This window comes from Betta splendens, chromosome 12 (assembly GCF_900634795.4).
Source record: "Betta splendens chromosome 12, fBetSpl5.4, whole genome shotgun sequence".
Classification (NCBI taxonomy): Eukaryota; Metazoa; Chordata; class Actinopteri; order Anabantiformes; family Osphronemidae; genus Betta; species Betta splendens.
In genome coordinates, this window is record NC_040892.2 from 11,506,780 (window position 1) to 11,530,316 (window position 23,537).

At 47.5% G+C, this 23,537-nt stretch overlaps 1 protein-coding gene across 1 annotated transcript; it reads right to left on the bottom strand.

The window, feature by feature from the left end:
• Positions 1-111: 111 nt before the first annotated feature.
• Positions 112-18,255, bottom strand: LOC129604916 (protein NLRC3-like). Its single transcript, XM_055513324.1, is given in 13 exon segments — positions 112-798; positions 801-1,192; positions 1,312-1,358; positions 2,083-2,256; positions 2,485-2,658; positions 2,926-3,099; positions 3,235-5,044; positions 5,415-5,640; positions 5,788-5,842; positions 11,838-11,945; positions 12,032-12,146; positions 15,278-15,746; positions 18,135-18,255. Coding segments are annotated over 12 exon segments (3,699 nt in total). The 5' UTR covers positions 15,675-15,746; positions 18,135-18,255; the 3' UTR covers positions 112-771.
• Positions 18,256-23,537: the final 5,282 nt, after the last annotated feature.

Sequence of the window (23,537 nt, forward strand, 5' to 3'; positions counted from 1 at the left end):
AAGATAAGATTTTTTTTGGTTACAGATTTATTTAAGACATTTATACAGGTACGCACAGGTCTAGTTAAGGAAGAATTAGGATAGCTGTACTAAAATGATTTAATATATGTGTCATGGGCGGGACATGGACTTGTTTTAATGAAGACGGTAGGTCAAGGCAGTTAGAGGTCGGTACAGAGTAACTCAGGTGCAGGCAACGGTACAGACAGGGATCGGGCAATGGCAGTCAGTCTCCAGGCAAAGTCCATTCAACAAGGCACAGTCCAAAACGATACAGACAGGGATCGGGCAAGGCACGGTCAAAAACAAGATCCAGGACTGGTACATTAAGGACTTACTTGAATTAACACTGGAGTAGACACAGGTACGTGGACTAACAATCTGGCAAAGGCTGTGGGTGAGTACTGGGGTATATACAGAATGCATGATTGATCACTAAACAGAAACAGCTGAGGGGTCACGTGATTAGAAACGTAAAGCAGAAACTAACATGACAGAACCAAACCAGAGAGTAGTACAAAATAAAACAGGAAATGGCAATAATGACTAGAGATACAGAGCAGTGACAACATGGATCTGAAAACGAGACAGACATGAACACATTGAACTACTGTATGTTCAACTGTGACAACCTTTTTATGATAGGCTCAAACTCTCCCTACAACACGTCACAGAGACATTGAGGAACCAGACCAAGAGGACCTAAACCCAAACCCAGGAAAAATAGGTTCAGTGAATGTGGTGTTAAAGGTGTGAAGGTGGATCAGTTTGTCAGAGGAGACACTGTAAAAGGACAGCAAACCAGCAGGACAGTCCACATACACTGATACTCGGTCAGACACAGAGGAGGAGATGGATGTTTGTTTGCTTTTGTACCAGGCATAGTAGCCATCATCAGAGCAAAACAGACTCCAGGACTGATCATTGTATCCAAAACCACAGTCTTTATGTTTTCCTTTCCTTCTGATTCCTTTATAACTCACTGATATTTCAACTCTTCCTCTCCACTCAACCTCCCAGTAACAACGACCAGTCAGACCATTACTACACAGCAGCTGAGGCCACTGGTCAAATCTTTCTGGATGATCAGGATATGACTGATCCTCCTCTAAATATGTCACCTTCCTGTTGTTGTCAGACAGTTGTAGTTTCCCGTTCACCGAGTTTGTGTCGATTGTGAGTTGACAGAAATCTGATGGAGAGAACAAGACACAATCCAACTGCAGTTATTGATCTATCATTAGTTTGATTATGACTCGTGACAGTTTGAAGATGGTTGAATGTGGCTTATCTTAGTAAAAACACCCTTACACTTGCTCAGACCTGGTGTCAACCATCGGACTCCACCAGGCTCCACCCTGAAAGGAGGAGGGGGTCAGAGACATGCAGACATGGACATTACATGGCTCTCACACACACATTAGTTGTAGGATTGTGTTCAGATGGAGGCTTGTATGTAGGGATGGACATTCAGCAACAACTAAAGAGTTGGACCCTTATCTTGGAATCTTTTGCGCATTTAACTAAATGTGAGAAAACATGTTGTGTCATTTACTCTAGGTAAATGTGAGAAAACTAGTTATAGGTGCTCCTTTTACATTCGGCACCCCATAGTACAGAGCAGAAGTCCTCTGAAGTCCTTTACAAATATTTATCTTTGCATATGTTTCTCTTTGCTGAGTCCAGTCACTTCATTTGACCTTGTGTTTTCATAGACCTGGTTACTGTTTCTCTCCTCAGACCTCGCAACACAGGTAATGACAGTAAAACTAAATGTCCTGCTCAGTTCTCAGAATATAATGTAACAGCTGTTTCATAATGATGACATTTGTTCATAAAGTCACAATGAGACACTGAAACATTTTACGTTTGTCTTTTGTTATTTTTTCAGTGTTGTCCCTGATAATTTTTTTTCTATGATCCAATCTCTGACCTTTGATTCTCTGAAATAAGAGTCACCTAATCTGTGATTCACCTCAGTTTGTTTCCATTTTGAATTCTGTCTTTAATTGGGTTCATTCAAAACATGCTGTGAAGGCTTTTTGTCTTGTGTACATTTGTACACTGTTGTTGTGTCCATACCTGAGAGTGTCCAGTCTCCAGTGTGGATCCTTGACTCCAGCAGACAGCAGCTCCACTCCTGAGTCTCCTGGATGATTGTAGCTCAGGTCCAGCTCTCTCAGATGGGAGGGGTTGGAGCTCAGAGCTGAGGCCAGAGAGGCACAACCTTCCTCTGAGACCAGACAGCCTGACAGCCTGAACACACACAATGTTAAAGCACACTTACATACTACAGTTTGAATTATACAGTAGGCGGATTTTAAGTTTAAATAAGTTCCATGAAATGTGATCTGATCATCAGAACACTTACTGCCTGTAAATATCTGGGTTCTGTAATTTGAGCTTATTAAAGTAATTTACAAGACAATGAGAGTGAATGTTCACAAGCTTTCTTTGATGATCTTTAGGATAATCAACACTAACCCAAGAATCTCCAGTTGACAGTGAGGACTCTTCAGTCCAGCAGACAGGAGCTTCACCCCTGAATCCTGAAGGTTGTTGTTACTCAGGTCCAGTTCTTTCAGACTAGAGGACTGAGGGCTGAGAACTGAGGACAGAGCTTCACAGCTTCTCTCTGACAGGTTACATACACTTAGTCTGAAAGACAGAAGTAGAGGAAAATAAAAGTTTCTAATAAATTGTAATTACCTTCAATATTAAGTACAAATAATGAAATATAGTTAACATAGAAAATGGCTTAAAAGGTAAAAAACAATTGGTTTGTTAATTGGGCTTTTGATGGGATGGATTTCCTAATTCAAACATTCTATTGTAAGTTCAAGTTTCAAGTGCTTGGTCTTTTTCATTTAAACAATTTTGGAAATTTTCTCCATATCTTTAAAATAAACAGTAACTTGATCTTACCTGAGAGTCTCCAGTCGACAGTGAGGACTCTTCAGTCCAGCAGACAGGAGCTTCACCCCTGAATCCTGAAGGCTGTTGTTACTCAGGTCCAGTTCTTTCAAACTAGAGGACTGAGAGCTGAGAACTGAGGACAGAGCTTCACAGCTTCTCTGTGACAGGTTACAGCCACTCAGTCTAAAAAACAAAGATGTGGCATAAAGGCGTAAATTAAGTAAGTAAAGAGAAAATAATGTATAATTTACTGTCTGTTACTGGAAAAAAGAACCAGTGTTTAATAATGAATAAATTCATCTTTTTCTTTATACATACACAACTTTATTGGAGACTTTGACGACTCCCAGTACAAACAGAAGATCCTTCTCTGAAAAGACTGAAGAGTATTTAACTGGGTCAAAAGCGTCAAGTCTTTCTCCTGATGACACCAACATGAAGAGCAGAGCTGACCACTGAGCAGGAGACAGTTTATTAGTGGAGACACTTCCTGATCCCAGATACTGTTGGATCTGCTTCACCAGAGAACAATCATTCAGTTCATTCAGACAGCGGAACAGGTTGATGCTTTTCTCTGCAGACGGAGACTCTGAGATCTTCTTCTTGATGTACTGAACTGTTTCTTTACTGGTTTGTAAACTACTTTGTTTCTTTGTCATCAGACCTTGTAGGAAAGTGTGATTAGTCTGCAGTGAAAGACCCAGAAGGAAACAAAGGAACAGGTCCAGGTGTCCGTTTGGACTCTGTAAGGCCTTGTCCACAGCATCATGGTAGAACTGTGTCTCTGCTGATTTGTCTGTTTTTGTTTCAGACGTCTGGGACATTGTTTGCTGCTTTGACAGAAGATTGACTCCAGAGTTGAGCAAGGTCAGATGGACATGAAGTGCAGCCAGAAACTCCTGAACACTCAGATGGATGAAGCAGAACACCTTGCGTTGGCACAGTCCTCTCTCCTCTTTAAAGATCTGGGTGAACACTCCTGAGTAAACTGAGGCTGCTCTGATATCGATGCCACACTCTGTCAGGTCTGACTCATAGAAGATCAGGTTTCCTTTCTGCAGCTGCTCAAAAGCCAGTTTTCCCAGAGACTCAATCATCTTCCTGTTCTCTGGACTCCAGTGTGGATCTGTCTCAGCTCCTCCATCATACTTGATGGTCTTCACTTTGGTCTGAACCACCAGGAAGTGGATGTACATGTCAGTCAGGGTCTTGGGCAGCTCTCCTCCCTCTCTGGTTTTCAACACATCCTCCAGAACCGTAGCAGTGATCCAGCAGAAGACTGGGATGTGGCACATGATGTGGAGGCTTTGTGACGTCTTGATGTGGGAGATGATGGTTGTGGCCTGCTGCTCATCTCTGAACCTCTTCCTGAAGTACTCATCCTTCTGTGGGTCAGTGAACCCTCTGACCTCTGTCACTAGGTCAACACACTCAGGAGGGATCTGATTGGCTGCTGCAGGTCGTGTGGTGATCCAGATGTGAGCAGAGGGAAGCAGGTTCCCCCTGATCAGGTTTGTCAGCAGCACATCCACTGAGGTGGACTCTGTGACGTCAGTCAGGGTTTTAGTCTTGCTGAAGTCCAGAGGAAGTCGACACTCATCCAGACCGTCCAAGATAAAAACAACCTGGAACTGTTCAAATCTGCAGATTCCTGCTGCTTTGGTTTTACTGAAGAAGTGATGAACAAGTCCCACCAAGCTGAACTTTTCCTCTTTCAGTAAATTCAGCTCTCTGAAGGTGAATGGAAATGTGAAGTGTATGTCCTGGTTGGCTTTGTCTTCAGCCCAGTCCAGAGTGAACTTCTGTGTTAGGACTGTTTTTCCAATGCCAGCCACTCCCTTTGTCATCACTGTTCTGATGGCTCCATCTCTTCCAGCTGAGCCTTTAAAGATGTCTTCCTGTCTGATGCTTGTCTCTGCTCTGTCTGGTTTCCTGGGGGCTCTTTCAATCTGCCTGACCTCATGTTGATCGTGGACCTCTCCAGTCCCGCCCTCTGTGATGTAGAGCTCTGTGTACATCTGGTTCAGAAAGGTTGGGTTTCGGGCTTTAGCGATGCCTTCAAACACACACTGGAACTTCTGCTTCAGGATAGATTTAAGTTGATGCTGGCAAACTGTAGCAGAAGATCCTGAAAAAACAATTAAAGTAAAGATTATTAAAGTTTGGTTCATATTTAACAAACATAACTCTCCAACACAGACCAGCCCAGTAAATGTGTAATTTTGTCTTTGTGATGATGAAGGAACACACCAATTTTCAATGGGGATTAACCAAAAACATGTTAAGTAGTATGAATGAAGGGACACTCAGATTTCCTTCATATGTTCTATGCAGAGAGAACATTTATTCCTTTAAATGAATCTGCCAGCAGCATATTTGACAGACCATCAATGTTAAAAACGTTTTTGCACATTTCAGCTAATACAACGTACAATTTGTATAACAGAACCCCATTTCAGCAGTGAAGTAACACTTCAAATGTTGATAAATTCTCTTACTGCTCTGCAGACAGTCAGCCAGCTCCTCCTGCTTCATCCTCCTCAGGATGTTCAGTGTGATCGTCAGAAATGCATCTCTGCTGTTTCTCTGCTCTTCATCCTCACCATCCAAAACCTCCTGATCCACTTTCAGACTCTCAAAGCATTCTAGGCAATCTGGACTCAAAACCTTCTGGATCTTCCTTATTTCATTCTTCACAAACGCAACAATGTTTTTCTCCAGTCGCTGAAACAGAAACTATATGAATGACACCATCCAAATAAAACCAAGGAGCCATCAGATCCATGTTGGATACATCAACAATCTTTTGGCCTAAAAAGTTCAGTATGGTTGTAAACACAGATATACAGTAGTAGTTGTACATGTACAGACCATAAATATGGAATCCAGGTGTGTTTGGTGCTGCTGGACAGACTGCTGGTTCACTCTGTGGAGGAACCATAAAGAATGAGCTCACATGATGTGAGTCCACACAGAGACTTACACATATAAAGGTCTACGAAGTTGTGTTTGATGTGAGCAGTGATTCAGAGACTTCCTGTAGCGGTGAAGGTTTACTGTCTCAGTCAGTTAGTTCAGTCCCGGCAGTTTTGAACAACATAAATCTCTGTCTCCCTCACTGAACAAGGCTGAAGTGTTGGTATAAGGAGTCTGCTGGGATCAGACTGTTATGACTGGCCTCTACTTCCACCAGAGGCTGCTGTCCAGAAGCAGGACGCGGCATCCGCTCAGGAGACAGGTGTTTAAATCACCTGGGATTACGTGGACCTTGTTACTGTCGTGAGTCATAACACAGACTGGTTATACTGGGCAGCTCCTAGTGGGAATATGTTGACCTGTGTGACTCACACTAGGAACATTTAACCACTTCCTACCTTCATTCATTGTTGGACATCAGCTCTGGTGATGACACCTGGGACAAACAGTCATCTACTCTTACTCCCAACAACTAGCAAGCAACTAAAGTCTCTACTAGTAACGTCAATGTACTGTCTTCATGTAGAGACGTCAATAAACAGAGTTGATCAGAGTGACATGTAAACATTTGTGTTGACATCTGGCTGCATGTCAGCACTTCATTAGAAGAGGAGCAGCCTCTGAGGGTTAGGGTGCTCTACAGGATCAGAGTTTTAGCGGCTGAAAGTGAATGGAGATTTGATCAATGAGCATAGTGTTTGGTGGAAGAACAATGAATAAAGCTTCAACAACACAACAATTTTGTCAGATCTCCAGTTTCACTTCCTGTTTTAGTTTAGCAGTTTCCGGTTTGTCACATCACTCTGCCTGCGCTAACTTTACTTCCGATTTCTATTCACGCACCTGTACCCAATTCATCATCACTCCCCAGGACATTTAAGCACCACCTGTGACAGTTGTTATTCGCCAGATCGTTGATTCATTGTTCTCACGTTCCAGCATTTCTCTAGTTCAGCTTATCCTGTTGTCGACCCTGTTACGTTTTTTGACCATTGTTTCTCGCCTGATCCTGACCAATCTCGTAAGTCACTCTGTTGCTGAACTCTGCTCGTTTCTGGACCTGTCTAAGCCCGCCGATTCTGTTCCTGAGATCTGAGCCCTTTCTGGTATTGACTCACGCCTGTCCTCGGACCCGATTTCGTCTAACCCCTGTGGTGTCGTTAACGGTGGTTATCGAGCTGCACTCACCTGCTTTCCCCATGGAAAGATCGCGCGTGGCGTATGCCATTTCTCATCTGACCGGCGAGGCAGAAGCGTGGGCGACAGCAGAGTGGCAGAACAACTCCCCCTGCGTGGCCACGTTTACCTCCTTTTCGGAAGCACTGAAACAGATCTTTCAGGAAATCATTCCGGGGCGCGAGGCTGCGCAAAGGTTGGTGAACATCCGCCAAGGGAGGAGAACGACGGCCAAGTACGCCATAGAATTCCGGACGCTGGCAGCGGAGGCTGGTTGGGACACCACCGCGCTCAGAGACGTTTTTATTCGCGGACTGTCACGTCGGGTAAAGGACTGCCTGGCCAGCCGCGAGCTTCCTAGCGCTTTGGATGAACTGATCGCGCTGGCCATACGGATCGACCGACGGCTGACGAACAGTGAACGAGAACATCACTGTGAGGAGAGAACGAGGGAACCTCACTACGTTCCCGCTCAGAGCCCACGGAGGTCGTCGAGAGGAACGAGTGGTCAGGCGAGTCAGAGAGAGACGGGCGAGACCCGAACTACGGAGGAACCCATGCAGATCGGGCGCGCACGTCTCAGTGAGGAGGAGAGACGCAGGCGACGCGTCCAGCAACTGTGTATGTACTGTGGGCAGGGGGGACACTACGCAGCAAAGTGTCCAGTAAAAGATCAGGCTCATCACTAGAGCGGCGGATAGCGATGAGCCGAACCATCCTCGGCGGGGCCGCCGCAAGATCGTTACCTACCGTGACCTTATCCTCAAGTACCCGTTCTCTCCAGCAGGCGGATGCTAATCGACTCCGGAGCAGACGCCAGCCTGATGGACGCAGGGTTGGTGGAGCGCTTGGGCATTCATACAGCCCCCCTAGCGTCGCCAGTGGAAACGGAGGCACTGGACGGTCGCAGACTGTGGAGGGTCACGCATCACACCGCACCTGTTCCCATGATGTTTGCTGATGGTCATTTTGAGAAAATCACGTTTTTTGTGGTGGAGTCCTGCTATCATCCTGTGGTTTTAGGGCACACTTGGCTGAGGCGGCACAACCCCACACTCGACTGGAGGAGTGGAGAGGTGCGGGAATGGAGTACGGATTGTCGGACCTCCTGTTTCCAGTCCACATTCGAGCCAGCAGGCCCACAGGAGGCGACGGAGCTGGAAGGAGGGGAGGATATTGACCTCAAGGACGTCCCAGAGTGCTACCACGACCTACGAACGGTTTTTTGTAAGGTCAGAGCCACATCCCTACCACCACACAGGAAGCATGACTGTACAATTAACTTAAGGCCCGGCACGGCACCACCCAAGGGAAGGCTGTTCCACTTGTCCCCAAAGGAACGAACGGCCATGAAAGAGTATTTGGACGCAGCACTAGCCTCAGGAATCATACGGCCGTCATCGTCGCCCGCAGGAGCAGGTTTCTTCTTCGTGGGAAAGAAAGACGGTTCGCTTAGGCCATGTATCGACTACAGAGGGCTTAATGACATCACGATACGGGATTCCTACCCCTTACCTCTACTCTCCTTGGCCTTCGAACTTCTTTCCGGTGCCACGTGTTTCACGAAATTGCACCTTCGCAATGCGTACCATCTGGTGCGCATTCGCGAGGGTGATGAGTGGAAGACGGCTTTCAACACGCCCAACGGGCACTTCGAGTACCTGGTTATGCCGTTCGGCCTCACCAATGCACCGGCTGTGTTCCAGGCCTTTGTCAATGACATTCTCGGGTCCATGATTAATGATTTTGTTTTTGTATACTTAGATGATATCCTCATCTTCTCACGCTCCAAAGAGGAGCACATCTCACATGTCCGTCAGGTGCTCAAGAGACTGTTGGAGCACAGGTTGTTTGTTAAGGCGGAGAAATGTGAGTTTCATGTGGACACCGTAGCCTTCCTCGGGTTCATTGTGTCAAAGGGTCGGATCCAGATGGATCCGGCCAAGACTCGAGCGGTAGAAGAATGGCCAGTTCCCCAGTGCCGCAGGGATGTCCAACGGTTCCTGGGGTTCGCTAACTTCTACCGCAAATTCATAAGGCGTTTTAGCAACATCGCGGCACCACTGCATAAATTAACCTCTGTTAAGTCTCCTTTTCTATGGACTCCAGACGCAGACGCCGCCTTCCAGCAGCTCAAGGAAAGCTTCGTCTCAGCTCCGGTGCTACGGATGCCGGACCCCGCAGGTCAGTTTGTTGTGGAAGTGGACGTCTCCAACACGGGCGTGGGAGCCGTACTCTCGCAGCGAGACCCGACCGGAGGTAGGCTTCACCCATGCGCGTTTATGTCTAAGAAGCTGTCGCCGGCCGAGCGCAACTATAGCATTGGGGACCGAGAGTTGCTAGCCATTAAAGTGGCCCTAGAGGAGTGGAGGCATTGGCTGGAGGGGGCGGAACAGCCATTCCTCACATACACAGATCACAAGAACTTGGAATACCTGAAGTCGGCTCGTCGGCTAAACTCACGCCAGGCCCGGTGGGCTCTGTTTTTTAGTAGGTTCAACTTTCACCTGTCTTACAGACCTGGATCCAAAAACACCAAGCCCGACGTGCTATCCAGACTCCACGACTCCCTAGAGGAGACCACGGAACCCGAGACCATCTTGCCGGCAGAGTGTCTGGTCGGGGCGGTCTCTTGGCCGGTGGAGCGCCACGTCAGGGAAGCAGCACGAGACCTACCTGTTCCCCTGGCTTGCCCTCCGAATCGGCTATTTGTTCCACCGGACCTCCGGGGAGAGGTAATTCACTGGGCTCACGCATCCACTGTCAGTGGCCACCCAGGAGCCCCGCGAACCTCCTTCAGGGTGGGGGAGAGGTTCTGGTGGCCATCCATGAAGCCGCCTGTTCTACCTGCGCTATGAGTAAGTCGCCTCACCAGACCCCAGCTGGGTTGCTCCATCCCCTGCCCGTTCCGTGCAGACCTTGGTCGCACGTGGCCCTGGACTTTGTAACCGGTCTGCCACCGTCACAGGGAAAGACGGTGGTCATGACGGTGGTAGATTGGTTTTCGAGATTAGTGCATTTCATTCCACTTCCCAAGTTACCTTCGGCAAAGCAGACGGCACAGGTGATGCTGGAGAACGTTTTCAGGCTCCACGGATTCCCCAGGGATATCGTCTCCGACCGAGGGCCCCAGTTTGTCTCCCGCTTCTGGAGGGAGTTCTGCTCTTTAGTGGGAGCTGAGGCCAGTTTATCCTCTGGCTATCACCCAGAGTCCAACGGGCAGACGGAACGAGCCAACCAACAGCTGGAAGTGGGTCTGCGCCTCCTAGCATTCTGAAACCCAGGATCATGGTCCCAGAAGCTGGTCTGGGTACCAGACATATTCGCACATAACACCTTGCCCTGCACTTCCACCGGCTTAACCCCATTTCAGTGTGCATATGGTTTTCAGCCGCCGCTGTTTCCGGCTCTGGAGCAGGAGGTCCACGTTCCTTCGGCCCACGCCTTGGTCCGGAGGTGCCGGCAGATATGGTTACGAGCCAGGAAAACCATGCTATTAGCCCAGGCGCGCTACAAGGCAACGGCCGATCGCAGGAGAACTCCAGGCCCTGTCTATGAGGTCGGAGACCAGGTCTGGCTCTCGACCCGGGACCTACGGTTGCAGGGACAGCCGCGTAAATTGGCACCCAAATACATAGGTCCATACACCATAGCAAGGATTATTAACCCTGTGTCGGTGAGACTTTCTCTGCCCAGAAGTCTACGAGTCCACCCGACTTTCCATGTGAGTCGTCTCAAGCCGTTCCGGTCCTGCTCAATGGTCCCTCCACACCAACCGCCTCCACCACCTCGGGTCGTGGAGGGGGCTCCGGCGTACACAGTGCAAGAACTCCTGGACTGCAGACGACGGGGAAGAGGACTCCAGTATCTGGTGGATTGGGAGGGATACGGACCGGAGGAACGCTCCTGGGTCCCCTCTCGGGACATCCTGGACAAGTCCCTCATCCGGGACTTTCATGCGGCGCACCCGGAGGCCCCCTCCCCGAGGGGAGCGCCACGCCTCAACCAGGCCGCGACCAAGGGGTCGGAACCCGGTCCCTCCTCCTCAGTCCACCCTCCGCCCGCCCTGGTCGAGAGGGGGGGGGGGGGGGGGGGGGGGGGGGGGGGGGGTTCTAATGGGCGTCGTGGAAGACGCCGTAGGGAGGGGGGTACTGTCAGATCTCCAGTTTCACTTCCTGTTTTAGTTTAGCAGTTTCCGGTTTGTCACATCACTCTGCCTGCGCTAACTTTACTTCCGGTTTCTATTCACGCACCTGTACCCAATTCATCATCACTCCCCAGGACATTTAAGCACCACCTGTGACAGTTGTTATTCGCCAGATTGTTGATTCATTGTTCTCACGTTCCAGCATTTCTCTAGTTCAGCTTATCCTGTTGTCGACCCTGTTACGTTTTTTGACCATTGTTTCTCGCCTGATCCTGACCAATCTCGTAAGTCACTCTGTTGCTGAACTCTGCTCGTTTCTGGACCTGTCTAAGCCCGCCGATTCTGTTCCTGAGATCTGAGCCCTTTCTGGTATTGACTCACGCCTGTCCTCGGACCCGATTTCGTCTAACCCCTGTGGTGTCGTTAACCTGTGTCTACCTGTGAATGACCTGGACCGTTTTGTGACCTGGATTCTGTCATTAAATACTTCTTTAACTATATCCACTGTCTACCGCGTCATCGCTGTGCATGTGGGTCCGATCCTTGCCGAAACCTGACAAATTTATCATAAAAAAAGTTTACATCAGATTGTTATCTCTGATTGAAACTAACAAAAACTCACTGTGATACAGGTTGGTCGTTAAAATCAGCTAGAATATCCCTTGACTTATCCTTCTTCAAGCACACACAGCTGGGTTCAGATCCAGCAGATTCATGTCTCTGATGGTACCTGGTAGAAAAACAACTTACAGTAGGTGACTCTCACACAATCAGTCAAAGTTTCCTTTGTAAATGAGTGAACATTCATCATCTCACCTCTGAGATTTGTTCTGGTTCTCATGGTCCCCACACAGTCTGGTTTTAGAGGGAGGGGCTCGCTCTTCTCTGTTCTCACACTGATTCATGCTGCTGCTAAATTCACACTTTTTACCTTCATGTGGATAAGAAACACAAATCTTTCATATGCAACTATAATAAAAAAAATATCAAAACTTGATGTTGTCCACTTTCACATCCAACTCATCTCAGATCGGCTTAAACATAAGAATAAGAATAAGAAAACCTTTAATAGTCCCGCAGTGGGGAAATTACTTCTCACAACAGCAGTACAGATAAGCGAGAGTACAGCTACAGAACAGTTTGTGGTAACTTTTGAAGAACTGTGAACCTTTTCTAAAGACACCTCTCCAACAATAACCCCACCTAGGTCCAGCATTTGGGCGTATGGAGCATTATTATACTTTGCGGTACTTATACTATACTTTGTAAGATACATATATCTTGTGCACCCTCAGGATGTCTTTTCCTAGGAGTAAAATGATTAGAGCATGGTGATCCACTGGGTGGATCATGTCTGCAACTGCATGGAGATGTGGGTGATGATGACCTATCTCCTTTGATTGAATGTGTCCTATTGTGTGTCACAATCAATGAAAGGAGATATCTGCATATTTAATCTTTCATCCATGGACTCTATACAGAAATTCAGAACATGTCTTTAAAGTATATGGAGTGGGTGTGGCTTCAATTTCAAAGAGGTAAAAAAAAACTGTGACTTAGCAAATAACTTGTTGCTCTGTTCATCGATCACAGAACACATTTTGACTGTTTTCTCTTTCTTCCCTTCAGAATAGACTTTTGCTAGACATATTGTATCTGAACTAGAGCATGAGCTGCCACTTGGGCCACATACTTCTGTGCACTTTGAGAGTACTGAAGTATGGGGTGCCAAATGTAAAAGGAGCACCTATAACTAGTTTTCTCACATTTAACTAAATGACACAACATGTTTTCTCACATTTAGTTAAATGTGCAAAAGTCTAAATGTAAATGTTAAATGTAAATGTTAAATGTTAAATGTTAAATGTAAATGTTAAATGTAAATGTTAAATGTTAAATGTAAATGTTAAATGTTAAATGTAAATGTTAAATGTAAATGTTAAATGCTAAATGTTAAATGTAAATGTTAAATGTTAAATGTAAATGTTAAATGCTAAATGTTAAATGTAAATGTTAAATGTAAATGTTAAATGTTAAATGTTAAATGTAAATGTTAAATGTTAAATGTAAATGTTAAATGTTGGCCGAGCGTAAAACTGAATATTCATGAATGGGCAAGTAGACTCCATCCCTACCCTCAAACAGCGCTGGTCTCAGATCAGAGACGCAAACTCAATCACCTCAAACAGTGCGCGCAAACCCCGCCCACATCTGATCTGGAAACTTTTGTTTTTAGCCTGGACGTAACTTCGGCTAGCTAGTATAGTTAGCCAACTAATTCTCCACCGGCGCCACAGAAATATTCTTTTTAAACCTACTTGACTTCTCATTAATGGTGTTTACGACAGAACAGCAGTTTGAAGCGGAGCCTCAGCCCGCACAACTGCCGTTACAGCCCGTTCAATCTCCCCCAACGGGAGGGAGTCGGAGCTGGCGGCCATGATGGCTTCGACTTCAAGCTTCTCTCCAGTATTTTCGTGCACCGATCCAGAGTCAGATGTGGGCGGAGCTATGCGTACTGTTTGACGTGTTTGAGTTCACGTCTCTGATTTGAGACCAGCGCGAGTTTTACACTCGGCCAACATTTAACATTTACATTTAACATTTAACATTTACATTTAACATTTAACATTTACATTTAACATTTAACATTTAGATTTAACATTTAACATTTACATTTAACATTTAACATTTACATTTAACATTTAACATTTATATTTAACATTTAACATTTAGATTTAACATTTAACATTTACATTTAACATTTAACATTTATATTTAACATTTAACATTTAGATTTAACATTTAACATTTACATTTATATTTAACATTTACATTTATATTTAACATTTACATTTAGACTTTTGCACATTTAACTAAATGTGAGAAAACATGTTGTGTCATTTAGTTAAATGTGAGAAAACTAGTTATAGGTTCTACTTTTACATTTGGCACCCCATACTGAAGGGGAGATATCACTCTGCTATTCGCTGTCGTTGTTTCCTGATTTTGTGTTCTCTGGAGCAGGCACAGGACCTGGGTGTAATGGTGGTGTGTTTGCTATTGTTGCACTCTGTCCTTTTCACTGCTGCTCTACAATCCCTTATCATAAACTGCACAGATCTACAACAACTATAGCAAATACGATGCTCTGAGATAGGCTTGGTGTTCGATAGGTCTCTATAAATAGGAAAGGCGTCTGGCATAAAATCTTGCCATAAAATCTTGCCAAAATAAACAACAACCATGCAAATCATTTGCTGTGGTGACCCCTGACAGGAAAAAGCTTTAGAGTTACATTTTTTTTGTTGCTGAACAAAATGTGTGAAAACAGAAAAAAGAGGAAATGGCACTTGATGAGTTTCTTTGAACTGTGTTCCTACAGTTGTCCATCTTTCCTGCAAGTTAAGGGGGAGTTTTTCAACAATTAATCTAGCGGTGTCTAACAAAGTAAGGCCTAATAGGGCACCAACCTGCTTTGCATATTTTAACTCCAACAATACATCACTAAGCTCTCTTCGCTTAACATTGTCTTTAATTATGAGCCTGGAAAATTCCTTCAGCTTCCTCAAAAGTGCATCTTCAATAGCCTCAGGTGAGCCATAGCATTCCTCGAAGTGCTGCCAAACCCTCTTGGTGCCTGCAGCAGGATTAAGGTTAAAAACAGCACAGATCCTTAGCTTGTTCTGACGATTAGGGACCCTGGCATTTCATCAGCAGGTTTAGTTCCTCTCTGGAAGATAAAAAGTCTTTGGGTCCACTAATAAACAAAGCTTTCCATGACCAATAATTTTCAGGTGTGTCGTCAAAATGCAGGAGGCCTGTACTCACTAGTTCTATATATCTTGCAAAGTCTGGATATTGGCATCAGGTAAGTTGTTGTTTGCAGAATTGACTGCAGAAAGCGTTGAAGGAACAGGGACCAGTGCGATCAACATTGCAGTTATTGTTTCCCTAACAACAGGTTCTAGCACTGTGTGCTGTACAGGATTGTCTGAGTAGAGTATGTCACGTTGTTGTTGAAGGTATTCATTGGTGTGAGGGCTGAACAGAGAGACTCACCTTTGTCACAGGTTTCTTTCCTAAACTCCCCGCTTTGAATCGCTGCTTCTTCGAGGGCTGTGGCTTCTGCTTCAGCTGCGGCTACCGCCTTTTCACACTGGAGAACGTGGAGATTAGCATCTAGCTCTGCCTTCTGTTTCATCACGTTGGCTTCTTTTTCTGCATATGCCAGTTGAGCTCGAGCTGCCTGTGCTTTAGCGTAGGCTCTTGCCACTGCAGAACTTGTTGAAAACCCCTGAGAGCGTGTAGACGACTGTGGCCTGCCGTCGATTGATTGTGAAGACCGCTGCAGTGATCCTGGTTCATCTGGAACCTCTGGTTCTGGTTCTTCACCCTTCTCATTTTGCCGCTGCATAGCATAACGTGTGCGATAGTTTTTGGCTGAGCGTAGACTCATGCTTTGGCTCTGTGTCGCTAGACAGCCAACGAACAATAGAAACTTGCTTTTCTTGTACCTTTAACTTTTTAACTGAAACAAACAGACAGACAGAAACCAAATTAAGAAGTTACACATAACCTCATGTCATGCTACACCAGCTGGCTAGCATACTGTACAGTACACACAGCTATCACGTTACAGGTAGGTTCAATATCACTCTAAAGTTCAAAACATTTTCACATTTACAGAAGACAAATATTTCTCTTGGCGCCAGCGTTTGTGGAACTTTCATCACGTTCATGAGCTGCTTTTTCTTTGTTTACTTCAGAAAACAATATTACACTACAGTATTTGCCTTCAGAGAAATGCGTCAAAGATCCACTATTAAAACAAAATGGAGAGAGCTTTGTTTTTGGAACTAATACATTTTAACTGCTTTTATCACTAACTTATGAGATTTATAATTATTTATGTTACTCATATTTATCTGAAGGCATCACAAACTTGCTTATGAAAAATCAACAACAATGATTTTATAATTATATTGTAGATCCCTGAATAACCTCCAAACAAATTCGAGCTAAACTGTTGCTATATAAACAAAAATGGTTGCTTAGGTATGAGACCCAGGAGGAAACCACTTCCAACAAAAACTGTTTGGTAAAATACATCAAGGCACCATTTAACAAAAATAATGGGGCCTACAGTCAATGGTGGAGGTCTACGGATGTTTTAGGGGCTGCTGCTTCTGGCACTGAATGCCTTGTCTGTGTGAATGGCATCATGAAATCTGATAATTACCAAATAATTCAGCAGCACAATGACCCAAAACACACTTCAAAAATGATTACAAACAAAGCGCGGGAGAGTTCTGCAATGATCAGCAATAAGTCTAGGTCTGAAATCTCCAAACAGCAGTTGGGAGAAGGCATGTTTCAAATCTGATGAACTTCAACAGTTTGCAAAAAGATAGTGGTCAGAAAAATTTTATTAGTCCTGGTTACAGGAAGCCATTGAGTTATTTTTTTCCAAGGGGGGTTTGTGTTGTTCCAATGCAACAAAAAAAAATACAGGCACATGAATTTTTTTTTTGAGAGAAGAGGTTAGCATCAGGACATTTAAATTCAGTTCAGACACGACATGTTGGTGAATCTTCCCAGTACATTTGCTTGAGCTAAACAGTGGCGGTTTTAGGCATGACCCAACAGAAACGGATATTAACAATTAATAATTAAACGTGCAGCACAAAAACACTCACTGCTCCACAGGACTAAAGTTCTAAACATAAAGTTAGAACAAAAAATCACTGCTTAGCAGGAAAACCAAATAACACGACTAAACTAAATGAACAGCTCTGTACACTACAGGCTCATGAAACTAAACATGAAAGACACCATAAGGTACAAACCTTAAAAGCAGATGGGACAACACAAACTCCACGTCTTCAGAAAAACTTCTCAACGTAATAGTCGTGCGAACAAAGAGCAGGGCTTAAATGCTAATAAACACAGGTGTACGAAATCAACCATAACGGAACCACAGAAAATGATATGGAAACAAAAAACCGAGGACGAGGAGAAAACCAAAACAAGAGCACCTCAAGCGACGCAAAGGGGCAGTTGTTGCATTTTCAGTTCAGTGTACATTGTGTCGTTGACCTTTTTCTCCTGCATTAAGTAGTGATTTTCTGTTTCTCTGTTATGAGTATTTTACGCTGCCTGGCAGGGATTTAGAATTGATTATTCCACCATGTCAGCAGTTATTAATAAATATGTGTTCATGCTACCTCTGCTTTCCATTTAGGTCAAATACTTAAGGTTTGCTCTTAGTTCCAGTCTGAGTTCAGCTACTACACATCAACTAACTCTACTTTACTGTGACTCTACTGAAACACAACGCCAATGATACAGTACTGAAGTTTGACAAGTTAACACAGAGCAGATGTGGCTGCAGTCTGATCTTATCTCAAAACAGGAGCATTACTGATTTTCTGTTACCAATTCAGTGGACCTTGAACAAGAACATTTGGAACTTTCCCATGAATATGAGACATAATTATTCATACAGCTGTGTAAATATCCATCCATCCGTTTTCTACCACTTATTCCCATGCAGGGTTGCGGGTGGTGCTGGAGCCCATCCCAGCTGTCATTGGGCGAGAGGTGGGTACACCCTGGACGGGTCAGCAGTCCATCGCAGGGCAACACACAGACAGACAACCATTCACCACACACACACACACACACACACACACACACACACACACACACACACACACACACACACACACACACACACACACACACACACACACCTACTGTACGGGCAATTCAGAGTGAACAATTAACCTAATGCATGTCTTTGGACGCGAACATAGGTAGAACATTGAACCCAGGACCTTCTTGCTGTGAATGTATATATATATACATATATAAAACCAAAAACAAATTAATCAAACCAATTAAGTGCTGTACTTACTCAGCTTTTACTGTGAACGTCCCCCCCTCTGCTCTTCTGTCTGTGTGTGCAGCCACACCTTCATCTCTAATATGTAGAATGACTGGTTAAACTGTTTTAGTCTGATCATATGATAATGCATGAATGGGTTCTATTGTTTACTTTTAAATATATTAATTTCATTAAGGATTTTCAGAATAAAACAAGTCAGATTTTATCATAAAAAAAATTATAACAGGTTGTTCAACCTATCGACTCTTAAAGGTTGAGGTCCGGTACCAGGTTCAAACATAAATCTTTATTAATAAAAATAGCACAGAACTGCTCAGGGCAGAAGAGTATAAATGCAAAAGCAGGAATTAAACTGAGACATTGAAAATTTTTCGATCAAAAATAGTGAGTCAATTAAAGACTGTTTGTGATAGTTTCAGTTTCGCAGAGTTTATTGATGACTTTCTAACTTAACAAAATTCATGGCTCGTTCGTATTTCTAAGTTTAAGGTAGGTTTACAAAATTTAAAAACAAAAGGAAAATTAAAGAAAAGTAATGTGACACAAAAAGAAAGGTGAAAGAAGTTTGAAGGAAGAGGGAATTCTGATTTAACCAGGGTGTCACTGCTTTAAATACCCCTGGGGCAGTGGTCACTGCAGGGCGGAGAATTTAGTTCAACCAGTGGTGAAGAGTTCCACCTCCTGAGATCAGGTATCAAACTATTTGATTTGCATTGCTCCTAAACTTGGGATAACTAAGCTTTTGTCACGATCTGGGTTTTGTGTCTAGTTGTTTCCTGTTTTATTTTGGTAGTCTCCTGGTTTCTGTTTCTGCTCGAGCTTTACTTCCGGTTTTTGTCTTGTCACAGCTGTCCCTGCTTCTCCTGGTCGTTATCCACACCTGCACTTTATCAATAATCAAGCCACTTTGTATTTAACCACCACCTGTGTCCTTAGTTCTCCGCCAGATCGTTGTTTGTGTGTACCCGTCATAGCTCCCAGTTTCTTTGATCCTGTCCGGCCGTGTTTTGCGTACCTTGTTTCTGGACTGCCGATTCTGAGCCTGCCTTATCCCTGCCTGTTCTGTCTGCCTTGGTGTTGTACCCGCCTGTTACCGACCTTGCCTGCCTGACCACGATCTGACGCTCGACGATTCTGGTATTGTATCTCTCTCATGTATGAACCTTGCCTGTCCCTGACGCCGTCTCTGCCTACCGGAATAAACCACCTTTTGATCACCGTCAACCTGTGTACGCTGTGCATTTGGGTCCTCATCCGAGCGTTCCTGACAGAACGATCTGGCCAGACTTGGACCCAGCCAGCATCCAGCCTCCGTCTAGGTCAGTGACTGTTTTTGTTTCTTGTTTTGGTTTTTGTTTTTGGCGGCGAGTCCCATTCACCCGCGGGGAGAATGGAGTTTGCATGCGCCGAGCTACCCAGCGATCTACGCCATTATTTTTCGATCCTCGCGGAGGATTACCGAAGGGCGCCCAACCCGGAAGCCCAGCGCAGCACCGTGGAAGTGGCGGTGTGGACCCTAGAGGACGAGGACGGCGTGCTAGAACGCTCCAGTGTCCGTCACCTCTACGAGCAATTGTGCGCGCGGCTTGGGGAGTTAAGCAGCGCACTCCGCACCACACCCGCCTCCACGCCGTCCACTCGGGTCACGCCAGCCCCGGTCGCACCGCCGATGGCTTCGGTCTCCTCCTCCCAGCCCCGTCGGACCGTCACGATTGCACCAGCCTGCCCAGCTCCACGTTTACTCCGCTGGGAGGACTTCCTGCACTCGTGCGGTCCCCCGTCTCCGTGGTCTCCAGCTCAGCCGTGCTCCCTTCAGTCTCCAGCTCAGCCGTGCTCCGTTCAGTCTCCAGCTCAGCCGTGCTCCGTTCAGTCTCCAGCTCAGCCGTGCTCTGTTCAGTCTCCAGCTCAGTCTCGTCGCATCCAGAGTCCAGTCCAGTCGAGTCTAGTCCAGATTCCAGCCCAGTCGAGCCCAGTCCACGTTCCAGCCCAGTCAAGTCACGTCCAGGCCCCAGTTCAGTCGAGTCTAGTCCACGTTCTAGCCCAGTCGAGTCCCGTCCCAGTCCAGTCGAGTCCAGTCCAGGTTCCCGTCCAGTCGAGTCCAGTCCAGGTTCCCGTCCAGTCGAGTCCAGTCCAGGTTCCTGTCCAGTCGAGTCCAGTCCACGTTCTAGCCCAGTCGAGTCCTGTCCCAGTCCAGTCGAGTCCTGTCCCAGTCCAGTCGAGCCCAGTCCAGGTTCCCGTCCAGTCGAGCCCTGTCCAGGTTCCCGTCCAGTCGAGCCCAGTCCACGTTCTAGCCCAGTTGAGTCCTGTTCCGGTCCAGCCCAGTCCCGCGCAGGTCTTGTCCCAGCCAGAGGTCATCACCTGTAGAACAAGTGCTATGCACACCCGATCAGGCCCGACGTCTGCTCCGTCGAGCTCGGCAGCGGCAAGTAGCCATGCCAGCTCCAGAGGAGACGCCGTTTCAGTCCCTGCCGGCTCCTGTGAGGAGCCTGAGGGCAGCGCCGCCGGCTCCTGTGAGGAGCCTGAGAGCAGCGCCGCCGGCTCAAGTGAGGACGCCGTTCCTGTCCCTGTTCCGGTTCCTGTCGACCAAGTAAAGGTCGTTCCAGTTCCTGTTCCTGTCGGCCAAGTTGAGGTCGTTCCAGTTCCTGTTCCTGTCGGCCAAGTTGAGGTCGTTCCAGTTCCTTTTCCTGTCGGCCAAGTTGAGGTCGCTCTAGTTCCTGTTCCTGTCGGCCAAGTTGAGGTCGCTCTAGTTCCTGTTCCTGTCGGCCAAGTTGAGGTCGTTCCAGTCCCTGTCGGCCAAGTTGAGGTCGTTCCAGTCCCTGTCGGCCAAGTTGAGGTCGTTCCAGTCCCTGTCGGCCAAGTTGAGGTCGTTCCAGTCCCTGTCGGCCAAGTTGAGGTCGTTCCAGTCCCTGTCGGCCATGTTGAGGCCGTTCCAGTCCCTGTCGGCCATGTTGAGGCCGTTCCAGTCCCTGTCGGCCATGTTGAGGCCGTTCCAGTCCCTGTCGGCCATGTTGAGGCCGTTCCAGTCCCTGTCGGCCATGTTGAGGCCGTTCCAGTTCCTGTTCCAGTCCCTGTCGGCCATGTTGCGGCCGTTCCAGTTCCTGTCGGCCATGTTGTGGCCGTTCCAGTTCCTGTCCCAGTCCCTGTCGGCCATGTTGGGGCCGTTCCAGTTCCTGTCCCAGTCCCTGTCGGCCATGTTGGGGCCGTTCCAGTTCCTGTTCCAGTCCCTGTCGGCCATGTTGAGGCCGTTCCAGTTCCTGTTCCAGTCCCTGTCGGCCATGTTGCGGCCGTTCCAGTCCCTGTCCCTGTCGGCCCTGTAGCGGCCGTTCCAGTTCCTGTTTCCGTCGATCCTGTAGCTACCGCTCCAGTCCCTGTTTCCGTCAATCCTGTAGCTACCGCTCCAGTCCCTGTTTCCGTCGATCCTGTAGCTGCCGCTCCAGTCCCCGTTCCTGTCGGCCCGGTAGCGACCGTTCTAGCCCCCGTTCCCGTCAGTCTCGGAGTGGCAGTCCCTGCGCACCTCCAGGAGGGGGTCGCGCCAGCTGCAGTCCCTGCGCACCTCCAGGAGGGGGTCGCGCCAGCTGCAGTCCCTGCGCACCTCCAGGAGGGGGTCGCGCCAGCTGCAGTCCCTGCGCACCTCCAGGAGGGGGTCGCGCCAGCTGCAGTCCCGGCGCACCTCCAGGAGGGGGTCGCGCCCGTCGTAGTTCCTGCCGACCTCCAGGAGGGGGTCGAGCCCGTCGCAGTTCCTGCCGACCTCCAAGAGGGGGTCGTTCCCGGCGGCCCGGCTCCGGCCGCACCTGCATCGGTTCCTGGCGGCCCGGCTCCGGCCGCATCTGCATCGGTTCCTGGCGGCCCGGCTCCGGCCGCATCTGCATCGGTTCCTGGCGGTCCGGCTCCGGCCTCGTCCCCACGTCTGTCTTCGCCTCTGGTTCCTGCCTCGTCTCCACGTCTGTCTTCGCCTCTGGTTCCTGCCTCGTCTCCACGTCTGTCTTCGCCTCTGGTTCCTGCCTCGTCTCCACGTCTGTCTTCATCTCGGGTTCCTGCCTCGTCTCTGTCTCTGCTGCCGGACGGGTGGCCTCGCCCTCGGCGCATCCTGCTGCTTGGATGGCGCTGCCTCCTGCGGCGCCGTCCGCCTCGACTCCTCAGCCTCCTGGATCAGCGTCCGCCAGGAGGACATCGCCGTTCGGGGGGGTCCCCGTGGACGCTGGCCCAGCTCACGGGCATTGGGCGTGCCACCCTGCCTCAGCGGCGGCTGAGCAGGATCTCACCGCGTCTCCACCCGCCGTGAGGGAACTCCTGGACTCTGAGTTTTCCTGGTCATGGACTTTGTTCCTGTCTCGTGGACATTCATGTTGTTTTCTGGTTTGAGGCTCGTCCTTGTTTTGTGTTTTTGGTGGGTCCTCTGGTCTGTTGTGTTCGGGCGTGAATTTTGTTTGATGGGGGTTCCCGTTTTGCCCTTCCCCAGTCCGCCCTCCGCCCGCCCTGTCGGTGTTCTGTGCGGGTTGTTTTTTGGTTCTGTCCCTCCGCCGGTCCTCCCTCCGCCCGCCCTGTCGGTGTTCCGTGCGGGTTGTTTTTGGTTCTGTCCCTCCGCCGGTCCTCCCTCCGCCCGCCCTGCTCGGGTTTGTTGTTTTTTTTCTTTTGGTCGTCTGGAATCCGCCCTTGGGAGGGGGGTACTGTCACGATCTGGGTTTTGTGTCTAGTTGTTTCCTGTTTTATTTTGGTAGTCTCCTGGTTTCTGTTTCTGCTCGAGCTTTACTTCCGGTTTTTGTCTTGTCACAGCTGTCCCTGCTTCTCCTGGTCGTTATCCACACCTGCACTTTATCAATAATCAAGCCACTTTGTATTTAACCACCACCTGTGTCCTTAGTTCTCCGCCAGATCGTTGTTTGTGTGTACCCGTCATAGCTCCCAGTTTCTTTGATCCTGTCCGGCCGTGTTTTGCGTACCTTGTTTCTGGACCGCCGATTCTGAGCCTGCCTTATCCCTGCCTGTTCTGTCTGCCTTGTTGTTGTACCCGCCTGTTACCGACCTTGCCTGCCTGACCACGATCTGACGCTTGATGATTCTGGTATTGTATCTCTCTCATGTATGAACCTTGCCTGTCCCTGACGCCGTCTCTGCCTACCGGAATAAACCACCTTTTGATCACCGTCAACCTGTGTACGCTGTGCATTTGGGTCCTCATCCGAGCGTTCTTGAAAGCTTTCCTCTTTTCACCAGGCTCAAAGTTCCATCACACCACACACACAACGATCACTTTGACACTCAAATAAGCAGAGTAGTCAAAATGGTTAAACAGCAAAATTAAATGCATACTGTAGATTATTAAGGTTTTATATGTGGTCCCTTAAAACGCTGTAACAAATGAAATGTTATTCATGATGAATGGCCTTGTCTTGTCTGTAACACCAAGTAAAC